Here is a 12,548-nt window from a genome sequence, read left to right as displayed (position 1 = left end):
TATACAATAAAATGATAGATAAAAGTATCACTTTTCTTGGGTGACTGTACATTTTTATCAAACTCTGTGAAATCGTAAACCTAATGTCGAAATGGAGATATCCATTTGATAGACGGGTCCAAGGTGAATATTAAAAAAATCTTTGTTTAAAATATTTTGTATTTCATGCAGAGTTTCGGAAGGAAAAGTCAGCGTTATGGATGTGACGAAATTCCGTTATGGATGTGACGCGTCTGAAATAGACATGGCATATGTTTAGAAAATCAGCAATTTAACCACCATAACCCTTTGAAAAACTCTCTAAATATCAGCTAAAACTATCAAAGTTCTTAAATAATATTTAGGATGGCTATTGTTTTGCTGTTTTCTGGATTTTAGCATACATTTCTGTGGCTTGTGGCAATAATATAGAATTGTACATGATCAAAGTTGATTTTAGCTTGGGTTTTACATTATAAGAAAGAAAGACTGACAGTGACATTAGGTTGGTTACAAATTGGTTCAACTTATTCACATCTGTAAAATACAGGCCTAGGTGATATCTCTGGGAGTGGTTTTGATGTATTACATGTTGCTTTATTTTTGCATGGTGAGGTTGACATTTACATGGAATTGCCCATAGATAGATAGATAGACTACTGTTCAAAAGTTTGGGGTCACTTTGAAATGTCCTTATTTTTGAAAGAAAAGCACTGTTCTTTTCAATGAAGATCACTTTAAACTAATCAGAAATACACTCTATACATTGCTAATGTGCTAAATGACTATTCTAGCTGCAAATGTCTGGTTTTTGGTGCAATATCTCCATAGGTGTATAGAGGCCCATTTCCAGCAACTCTCACTCCAGTGTTCTAATGGTACAATGTGTTTGCTCATTGCCTCAGAAGGCTAATGGATGATTAGAAAACCCTTGTACAATCATGTTAGCGCAGCTGAAAACAGTTGAGCTCTTTAGAGAAGCTATAAAACTGACCTTCCTTTGAGCAGATTGAGTTTCTGGAGCATCACATTTGTGGGGTCGATTAAATGCTCAGAATGGCCAGAAAAAGGTCTTGACTATATTTTCTATTCATTTTACAACTTATGGTGGTAAATAAAAGTGTGACTTTTCATGGAAAACACTAAATTGTCTGGGTGACCCCAAACTTTTGAACGGTAGTGTCGATAGAAAGTGTTTTAAAGACTCGGTCTCTCTCTCGCGTTGGCAGCTGATTTAAAGCTGTGTGCAGACTTGTAGTTTTGAAAAACGTCTCCTCATGAGCTTACTTAGCGATCAATACAACGAAAAATATTTTCACTTGAAGAAAAACAAAAAGACAGCGTTGTTCAGGCTGCAGAAAAGCTCAGCTCAGTGTTTCACTGGGTTGCTTTCCGAGTGCTACACAGTTAGCAAACAGTTCCACAGGAAGCTAACAAGCTAAACCCGGAGCAGAAAAGCAGAGTTTAGTTCTTTCCGAATTGCCTGCGCACACCGAGAAAACTCCATTCCTGCTGCTGAGAAAATGCTGCCTTTAGGCCAGCTGGCTAACACAGAGCCAGGAAAGCTACTACAGCAAATTAGCAACCAAACACGCTTTAATCCATAAGCATCAAAATGTCTTATTAACCGCTTCGATTTTTATTTGACTCACCCGGATTAAACATCTCCGTGACAGTGTCAGCATCATGATAACGTGGTGTAAAAGCTCGAAGCACACAGGCTCTCTGCACACACAACCCGCCAGCCAGCACCAGTGGGGTTCACGATGTGCAAAGGGATCATGGGAAATGTAGTTGCTGTGTGAGCCAATCCACATGGTGGGCTATTACATCATAGACTAACCAATGCGAGCTAAAATTTAGGGGAGAGCAGGGAAAATTGGAGCAGGGGAGACTTGGGACTGTTTGGTTGGTTGGTTTTTTTATCTGGAACTGCTTACTGATACTAGGGAGCGCAGGTGGCCAAGTGGTTAGAGTGCTTGACCGCTAAGCGAACGGTCCCTGGTTCGAGCCTCGGCTCGATGGGGGTCTGGGGCTCGCTCCCTGTCCACCCAGCAGTGAATGGGGACCTGGTGGAAACACTGGGGAAGTTAAAGGCGGCGAGGAAAGGAACTGGCCACCCTACCTCACTATGCCGATGGCCCAGGACAAGTGCGCTTTCTAACAGGCACTCCCCCAATGTACGAATCGTATATGGGACTCCCCTTTACTGATACTAGCCTGGCAAGCCAGACTAAATGTGAATATTTAGTCTGGTCTCGGTCGTAGACATTTCCGAAGGGTGTGGGTAGGAACAACCCGCTGTCTTTCAAACTGTCTCTGGCCAACGCTCTGACCAATCAGCGCAACAGTGACTGTGACGTAGTCAGAGCGACAGAAAGCAGTGGGGGAGGCCTTGAAATAAATCATTTTTCAAAATGCGTATTAATTAATAAACAGGTTCTAGATATTAAGAAGTTTGGAGATAATGACCACAAGTTTGGAGTCTGTACCACATACTTAACATACACTCATTTTTTTTTCAAGTGTTTTTCAAGGGTTTGCTTAAAGGAACAGTCCACCGTACTTCCATAATGAAATGTGCTCTTATCTGAATTGAGACGAGCTGCTCCGTACCTCTCCGAGCTTTGCGCGACCTCCCAGTCAGTCAGACGCAGTCAGACGCGCTGTCACTCCTGTTAGCAATGTAGCTAGGCTCAGTATGGCCAATGGTATTTTTTGGGGCTGTAGTTAGATGCGACCAAACTCTTCCGCGTTTTTCCTGTTTACATAGGTTTATATGACCAGTGATATGAAACAAGTTCAGTTACACAAATTGAAACGTAGCGATTTTCTATGCTATGGAAAGTCGGCACTATAATGACAGGCGTACTAACACCTTCTGCGCGCTTCGACAGCGCATTGATATCTGAGCTCCGTATCAATGCGCTGCCGAAGCGCGCAGAAGGTGTTAGTACGCCTGTCATTATAGTGCCGACTTTCCATAGCATAGAAAATCGCTACGTTTCAATTTGTGTAACTGAACTTGTTTCATATCACTGGTCATATAAACCTATGTAAACAGGAAAAACGTGGAAGAGTTTGGTCGCATCTAACTACAGCCCCAAAAAATACCATTGGCCATGCTGAGCCTAGCTACATTGCTAACAGGAGTGACAGCGCGTCTGACTGCGTCTGACTGACTGGGAGGTCGCGCAAAGCTCGGAGAGGTACGGAGCAGCTCGTCTCAATTCAGATAAGAGCATATTTCATTATGGAAGTACGGTGGACTGTTCCTTTAAACTGTTTTTGAGAGTTTTTATTTAGTGGTGTTTGGTGAAATAATTTCCCTTAAATTTAAAATAACGGGAAAATAAGAAACAATCCAAAAGTAATGTTTCAAAGCTGTTTATTAATTCTTCGTACTGCACAAACTAGCCCCATCCTTTTGGCTACGAGCGGAGCCAGCTGGTACATCAGACTTTTGCCATAGCCGGTCGGCAAAACAGCGAAAACGTCCTTCTTGAAAAGGAATGAGCGGAGAGCCTCTTCCTGCTCATGTTTCAACGAAAACTCCAAGTCTAATTCTTCTAAAACTGATTCCAAAGCGGAGTCAAACGCGCGCTGTTCACTAGCTGTAGCCATCTTTCCTGTTGTGCTTTCTCCAGCGTCGCGCAGCTTTGTCGTCACTCCTGCAAAAGCCCGCCCAAAGAATCCAAACAAAAACCTTGCGTTGTGATTGGCGGGCACGATTTGATGCCCGGGGTGTTTTGTTGATATGGTGCGAGGCTAGACCCACTTGTAGGCAAAAATATTTTTGGCTGCTAGGCGGGTGGGTCTAGTTTACTAGGCTATACTGATACCCCTTTTCCACCAAATCAGTTCCAGGGCTGGTTCGGGGCCAGTGCTGGTGCTGGTTCACAACTCATTCAACTTGCGAGCCAGCTGAGAACCAGTTTGCTTTCCATAGCTCGCGGTGCTAAGGGAAGCCACGTCATTACGTCGCTGTATACGTCAGTTACGTCGCTACGTTTGCATAAACCTTGGTGCGAATATCGAAGCAAAAACAACATGGAAGAAGCAGCAGCAGCAGCAACAACAACAATAATAATGGATGACTTCGCGTTTGTACAGCTGCTGCTTCTCATCGTTTAAAAATGGCGATCTTTCGCGGTCTTGTTATTGTTGTTGGTCTTAACAACTCCCCCCCCCGCTGACATAAGCGGTTCTTTCCTCTGGCCCAGCAGAGAGTTGGTGCTAGCCTGGAACCGTTTTTTCTGGCCCCAGAGCCAGTTCTTTGTCAGTGGAAACAGAAAACCCGGTTCCAAATTAAGCACTGGCCCCGAACCAGCCCTGGAACTGCTTTGGTGGAAAAGGGGCAAGAAAGAAAGCACAACTTTATTCATCCACACTCCACACAGAAAGGCCCTCTCCAGCCTCTGGGTTCAAACCCAGAACCTTCTTGCTGTGAGGCGACCGTGCTAACCACTACACCACCGTGCCGCCCAGGGGCATAGCTAGGATTTTTCAAGGAGGGGGGGTGTCACACACTGACTGGCAGCCCGAGTACATCTCATCTCATCTCATTATCTCTAGCTGCTTTATCCTTCTACAGGGTCGCAGGCAAGCTGGAGCCTATCCCAGCTGACTACGGGCGAAAGGCGGGGTACACCCTGGACAAGTCGCCAGGTCATCACAGGGCGCCTGAGTACATTATGAAACAAAAAATAATTAAGAAAAGAAAGCACAACTTTATTCATCACAAACTTGTGACATTTCCTCTCTGAATTTAACCCATCTGAAGCAGTGAACACACACACGTGAGCAATGAGCACACACACATACATACCCAGAGCAGTGGGCAGCCATGCTAACAGCGCCCGGGGAGCAGTTGGGAGTTAGGTGCCTCGCTTAAGGGCACCTCAGCCCAAGGCCGTCCCGTATTAACCTAACCGCATGTCTTTGGACTGTGGGGGAAACCGGAGCACCCGGAGAAAACCCACACAGACACAGGGAGAACATGCAAACTCCGCACAGAAAGGCCCTTGCCGGCTGCTGGGTTCAAACCCAGAACCTTCTTGCTGTGAGGTGACTGTGCTAACTACTACACCATCGTGCCACCCAACTACCATAGCAAACTACCATTGCTAGTTTTAGAAACCGGCTCTTCCATTATTTCTGTTTCTTCTACGTTTCCTTGATGTTGCGTTCTAGAAACGGTGCACTAAAACTTAGCTTCGAAGCCGCAAAATGCAACTTTGATTGAAAAAATATATAATAAATTGCTTACCTCTCTTCACGTCAAAAGAAAGTTTTGCTTGTTTTGACATGGCGAATTATAAACACAAGAGGAAATACTCGTAATTCTCAACTAAAAAGACTGCAGCTACACTGGCAGCTTGACCATGCTTTCTAGTGCGATCGTGTTGCGCTTGAGCAGAACTGTGTCAGTTTTACGCGCTCTTGGCTCGCGCACCTCCTGCGCGCGCCTAACGAGCTCCGGCACGCTTGCCATTAACAAAGAACACCTGTCTTTAATCAGTGAACTATGTTTGGGCTATTTAAGGACTGCACCCATGCAAGGATGATGCAAAGTATTACGCCGCGTCTAGTGTGCCTTACTGAGCCTTGTTTCCTGTCCCTGTTGACCTGCTGGTTTTTCAACTCCTGTTTCTCATCCCTTGATCTTGCATAGTTTTGCCGCTGATATTCTGTCCATGCCTCGATTGACCTCCTGCCTGTTTCTTTGATTATGACTTTGCCTGCTGTTTCGGACTGTTTGCCTGTTGTGTGCATTTCATGCACTTTATGCTCATATCGCCCTATGCACTATTTAACATATCTGCACTTGCATCCGCTTCTCCCGCACACACTCTGACAAACTGGGTTTTCACATCCAAACCACAGGAAGTCCATACAAGGTTATAGAAACCCTAATGAGGCTGAGGTGACAATCTAGTTTTTTTTTAAAATGTTAGAAAAATTACAGTGGGCGCTTTTCTAATATTCTTATGCGGCTATTGAAAAAATGTATGGTCTGACAAAGGGGGGGGGGGTCACGGGCACCCCAGGACCCCCCCAGCTATGCCCCTGGCTTATCCCATGCGGGGTTGCAGGGGGCAAGCTGGAGCCTATCCCAGCTGACCATGGGCAAGAGGCGGGGTACACCCTGGACAAGTCGCCAGCTCATCGCAGGGCTGACACACACATAGAGACACGAACAACCATTCACACTCATGATCAATTTAGAGCTACCAATTAACCTAACTTGCTTATCTTTGGACTGTGGGAGGAAACCCACGCAGACGCAGGGAGAACATGCAAACTCCACACAGAAAGACCCTCGCCGGCTGCTGGGCTCGAACCAAGAACCTTCTTGCTGTGAGGCGACAGTGCTAACCACTACACCACCGTGCCACGGGACTGTTTGTCTCATCTCATCTCATCTCATCTCATCTCATCTCATCTCATCTCATTATCTGTAGCCACTTTATCCTGTTCTACAGGGTCGCAGGCAAGCTTGAGCCTATCCCAGCTGACTACGGGCGAAAGGCGGGGTACACCCTGGACAAGTCGCCAGGTCATCACAGGGCTGACACATAGACACAGACAACCATTCACACTCACATTCACACCTACGGTCAATTTAGAGTCATTAGTTATCCTAACCTGCATGTCTTTGGACTGTGGGGGAAACCGGAGCACCCGGAGGAAACCCACGCGGACACGGGGAGAACATGCAAACTCCGCACAGAAAGGCCCTCGCTGGCCACGGGGCTCGAATCCGGACCTTCTTGCTGTGAGGCGACAGCGCTAACCACTACACCACCGTGCCATGGGACTGTTTGTGTTCCCCATAAATTAATTTCAACCAATCATGTTTTATATCAGAAGTTAGATGTTGCCCCCTACAGTAACCTACTTCCTTTAAAGCTGGACACTGCAGTACGCTTTGTGCAGTTCAATATTTTTGTCGAACAAAACTTGTATTTTCGACTTCGCATCTCCCATAACCCGGTACGGAACAGAACGGGACAGAACAGCACCGTCACGTATTTTAATGCCGTGTCACATATTTTCTTATACAGTATTTGCCTTGTGGGTTTTTATATGCTGTTCCGTCCCTTCTCTAACAAGTGTTCCATACCATTTTTGTGGCATTTATTTACATAATGTATAAGCTTACCTTTTTTGCTCCAGTTTCACAGAGACATCCGTCACGTCCACCATTTTATTAATCGGTACTTACATTAGTCATCCTGCCTTTATAGATGAACCCGTCACGCCACGTATGATAAATAAAGTTAGAAGCAAAACAAAATATATCATTTCGTTGTTTTATTGTCAAAACACGGGATTTCTTTGTGACGTCATGCCAAGGTATATTCCGTAATTGGAGTTCCGGGCTTTTAGAGTTCTGGGCTTTTAGATCAATTTTGATTGAACATATCATGAATATAACATTAATACAATGTGACGGGATATAATAATACTGGATAATCAAAGAATACATGACAGTGATACATGTGAATACAAGATGTTAAGTATGAAACCCTGAATATTTAGAAAACGTAACATTATTGTAATATACCGTCCCGTTCCGGGTCATACTTTCTGTACTGGGTTATGGGAGACACCTTCGACTTCGCCTCCATCTCCATTCTATGGTGTAATGTCTGCTGGTGAATTTGGGATTTGTTAGGAATTAAAGTATGTAGCCTCGTGTTACTATATATAGTATCATTTATTAAACTTAAATTCTGAGGAAAAACATTAAATAATTTTTTTCTCAAAATTGTCAGATAGGGAGAGTTGGGACAGTTCATATTACAGTTTTTTTTCTTGTGGTTTACAAATAGAAAACTGTTTACACTTTTTTTTGTTAAAAATGTGGGAGTGTTCCTGCATGAAGCTTATTTCATTCCTTCTTGAGAATGGATCTGTTTTGTCTGGTCAGGTTTTAGGTAAACTGATATTTTCCTCTCGCTGTACCAGCATTGTGAGATCATATGTTACAGGTTTTGATAATAAATAAAAATTAAACATGTAGGCCTAGGTATTTTATTTTTCTTCCATGTCTCCCCACTATGTCCCAAGTCCCCCAACATAATGTCCCACATCTCCTCTCAATGTTTCATGTCTCCCTGCAAAAAAATAATGACAGAAAAAGTGAAGCCTGAAGGCCAGTATATGTGACAAGTTGATAAACTAATGTTGTCGTAAGAGGGTATAGTAAATACTCTCTCGAATGCAGTATTAATGTGCATTCGAGAGAGTATTTACTATACCCTCTAGTGACCCCTAGAGGTACGTCAGCTGGAGTATTAAACTCCTGGTAGGGCCTCCCATGCCGAACAGGTTGAAGGGTAGAGGCAAGACTAAGACCCCGTCCACACGTAGCCGGGTATCTGCTAAATTGAAGATATTTTCTACGTTTTGGCCTGTCATCCACATGAAAACACATCAAAAACGAATATTTAAAAAAACTCCGGGCAAAGTGAAGATTTTTGAAAACTCCGTGTATGCCTTTTCGTGTAGACAGAGATAACCGGAGTTTTGCGTTTTAGAACGTCACAATCTGTGCCAAAAAAATGACGACAAATCTGCCCTGACGTCAAACGTGCGACCTTTGTTTACTACAGAAGCCAGATTAAGCATGGACAAAGAGTAATGGATCGGAGTAGTGCCTTGAAAGCGTTAATTATTGTGCAGGTGCTATTCTGATGTGATTAGGGGGTAGGATTTGGGGAAATAATGCCATCTACAGGTTTGGAATGCTTATGAATGTGATTGAAAACACAGATGTTCGGTTATGTGTTGAAGGGATTTTTTTTCGAAGACGAGGTGGTGTGGATAAAACATTTTTATAAATGGAGGGGGGGGAAAATGTTCGGTTTTAAAAATACCCGGCTACGTGTGTACATGGCCTAAGTGTGATCTCCTGGTCCTCCAGGTTGGGGGTTGGTGGTAGGAAGGGCATCCAACCGTAAGATATTGCTTCAATTTTTCTCTTATGGCAGTTATCAGTAAGCTCGTGTAAGAGAGGGACTGGAAACCATATGGTTGAAGGTGTCACTCCCGATAGGACTGGTGTTAGATGTGGGCCCAGTCAGATCGATAGTCAGCGACCACATCAAAATTTTAGAGTTAGCACATAATCTGTCCCTGCTGATTTGAAGCTATGGAATATTGCAGAGGAGACAACCCAAGACCGTGTTGAATGGAGAGTTCTGCTGAAGACTGCTAGTCATACACACGTCTGACGTGTCAACTGACTCAAAACATAGAGTGAGTGAGTATTAATGTGAGGCTACATGCAGAGAATTTCACACCATCTACAAAAGCTGAAAATGTGTCCCAAGTCTCCCTGCTCTCCCCTACAGAGTTTACCACTGTTAAAATGCCAAGACTGCAAATAACAAGCATTAAAGAGAGTACGTAATCAGAATTAGAATCAGAATCAGAATTTATTGTCATTGTAATAGGCGAGAGGCCAAGGGCTATGGAAACGGAGATCGGTGCCACCCTATGTGCCACACGGCGTGGGAAGGACTTGAATAAATACAATGAAATTAAAAGCTAACCTTTAAGTGCAAGATGACATATAAATAGAAAAAAAAAACCACAAGACCACAAAATAGAACAGTACTCAAAACACAACACACAACATACATCTTTTTTTTTAAAAAAAGTGCATATTGCATTGGTTATTATTGCACTACTGAGGTAGATAACTAATGATAGATAATAAATTATATGGAACAGTCAACAGGGAGTGGGTTGAGTGCATGTTGGCATTCAGTAGGTTTATGGCTCTAGGGATAAAACTGTTTTTGAGTCTGTTAATCCTCGACCTGATGCACCTGTAGTGCTTCCCAGAGGGCAGCAGGTCAAACAACTGATGGCTCGGGTGAGAACTGTCCTTAACAATATTTCTTGCTCTGGTGAGGCAGCGAGAGTTGTAGATATCGTCCAAGGTGGGGAGAGGGTGACCAAGAATTTTCTGCACTGTCTTAACCACTCTCTGCAGCCTCTTCCTGTCTGCTTCAGTGCAGCTGGCATACCACAGAGAGATGCAGTACGTCAGGAGGCTCTCGATGCAGGATCTGTAGAAGGTCTCCAGCAGCTTACTATCCAGGTTGTTCTTCCTGAGCACCCTTAGGAAGTGTAGTCGCTGCTGGGCCTTCTTGATAACTGCCGTGGTGTTTGCAGACCAGGAGAGGTCTGCAGAAATAAGGGTACAGAGATACCTGAAGGCGTTGACCCTCACTACACAGTCACTGTTGATGTAAAGGGGGGTGAGGTCAGCCCTGTTCTTCCTGAAGTCAACAATGATTTCCTTAGTTTTTGAGGTGTTCAGTAACAGATTGTTTGTTGAGCACCACTCTGTCAACCTCAGGACCTTGTTCCTGTAATTCACCTCATCACCTCCTGAGATCAGCCCAACCACAGTGGTGTCATTGGTAAATTTAATGATGGTGTTTCCAGAGTAGGCAGGAGTGCAGTCGTGTGTGTAAAGAGAATAGAGTAGGGGGCTCAACATTTCAGTCAGTACGTTTACATGCACATCCAAATCGAGCTGCTGTCGGTAATTGAGCTAAGGGTCCCAGCAGGGGTGCCAGAGAAATCCAATCCTACATGCACACAAGGAAATCGAGCTATTGTGTGAGGTGCATTGTGCACCCGAGCCACAGGTGGCGCTACATGCCCCATTGTGTTGGTACACTTCTGGTTGTTGTCATGAAGAAGAGCTATGCAGTGTTGCCAGATACTGCTGACGTTTTCCAGCCCAAAATATGTTCAAAACCCTCCAAAATGCACTTTAAACCACCCAATCTGGCAACACTATAGTATAAACAAAGTTATCAGTTCTGTGTTCACAAGAAGTGTTTGTAGTTTGTATGTATGAACAGAAGTGTTCTTAATAAAATGGCCACTAAGTTGAAGTTGATCTGTAATGGTGAACATATTAACTGTTAGCCTGCTAATCAATGCCGGGGTGGCCCTATATTTAGCCGGGACCATCCCCAGCCCAAACCATCAATGGTGGCCTGCTTGCAGCATGGGGAAAATAATTTTCACTAATTTTGGTCACTGATCTTATTCTTGCATTAATCATCAATTCAACTGCACTCTGCATTTTCACATGGCAGCCCAGACGCCGACAGCATCGCAGCAGATTAAATAGGCGCTACCAAATAAGGAAATTCTCCCCTCCCCTCTATTGCAGTTGGTTTGGTCCAAGACTCCTCCTCTGTATTGCTGGGAACTTAAACAACATTGGCGCGAAACAGCGCGCGTCAGTGATGGAGGGCAGAAAGAGGCCAGGTGGAACCGAAAGGGCGGAGCTTAAAAAAGGGAACACTCTTAAAACACGTGTTGAAAATAACACAACTTGCGTTGTTTTTTAACACATCTCTATGTCCAGATTGGGACAACAGAACTTTTGTTCATTTTAACACATTATTTGTTATTTGTGCAATTTTGGTGTTAAACGTTTCTGAAATATAACACAACTCTTGTTGAAATTAAACTTGCACAAAAGATGTGTTGATTTCCAACACATTCGTTTTAAGAGTGAAGGAGGTGGCAGCAAAATGTGCCAAATTGACAGATATGTTCTCAAGACCAGCTGGTAGGTTACGAAAGATATGGAGTATGGTAACCCTGTTTGTCGATTTTATCAGTCTATGCTAGGCCTATAATGTGTCGATAGTTTGCGATGTCAATTCAGCTTTTTGATGTCATGTGAAATCTCACAATTTACACGGTATAGATGTGGTGTATGTTTTAATTCTAAGAAGAACCGGACATTGCTTTACATCCCAGTTATTAACAATTTTAGATGAACAGGTCCCAAATGTGCTGTTGTGCGTTATTTCCTCATCCAGCCTATTTCATCTCGCTGTCACACCGTGCATTTCCACAGGCGTGCGCACATTGTGGTTATGAACACATAGGCCTAGAAGTCATATTTGATGTTAAATAATTGTTGTTAAATATATAACTTAGAAGAGGTGTATGCGTATGCCAATATTCTAAGCAGAATCGAACACTTGCTTTAGCCTACATTTCATTTAACCATTTTTGAGTTGCCTAATGCGCCCTCACGCTTTATCTGCCGGTTGCTGAGTACCCAGCATTGTTGATTTGCCATTATTTTCGAGGCGTATGCGGCATGTAATGCACAAGCATTGGTTCAAATGCACGCGAGATGGGTGCTTTCGTTATTTTAAGACTATGTGACTAAAAATGTGTTGTGTAATTCGTCTTAAATAACGCGAAACAATCAGCCATACTCGCTGCTTTGCTATTTGGAGTGGCAGTCAGCTGGATTTCGCCCCCGACGTAAAAGTTCATTCCCACACCCGGGCCGAAGATGCCGATTTCTGAAGATGCATGTCCTTTGGATGTGTTTTCAAATATTTTCACTAAGGAACTTTGGGACATGTTGGTGACACAGATAAATGTATATGCGGATTAGACACGCGGCCACACACCATCCAGTTTTAAGTGGAGCCCCGTCTCATACTAGATGAAATCGTTCGTCGGTCTCTGCATTACGTTTGTGGTCATTAAACTACTGCGTA

The 12,548-nt window shown here is 43.8% G+C and overlaps 1 protein-coding gene across 1 annotated transcript in view; it reads right to left on the bottom strand.

Annotated features, from left to right (window-relative positions):
* shmt2 (serine hydroxymethyltransferase 2 (mitochondrial)) overlaps window positions 1–1,740 on the bottom strand; it is a 132,559-nt gene extending 130,819 nt beyond the window's left edge. The window contains exon 1 of the mRNA XM_060919404.1: window positions 1,632–1,740. Within this exon, the coding sequence (XP_060775387.1) occupies window positions 1,632–1,667 (36 nt within the window). The 5' untranslated portion in view covers window positions 1,668–1,740. The remainder of the gene's footprint in view (window positions 1–1,631) is intronic.
* Between the last annotated feature and the right edge of the window lie 10,808 nt (window positions 1,741–12,548).

Source organism: Neoarius graeffei, chromosome 4, assembly GCF_027579695.1.
Source record: "Neoarius graeffei isolate fNeoGra1 chromosome 4, fNeoGra1.pri, whole genome shotgun sequence".
In the NCBI taxonomy this organism is placed as follows: Eukaryota; Metazoa; Chordata; class Actinopteri; order Siluriformes; family Ariidae; genus Neoarius; species Neoarius graeffei.
The sequence above is the reverse complement of the archived record's forward strand: the minus strand, read 5'-3'. Positions and strand labels throughout refer to the sequence as shown.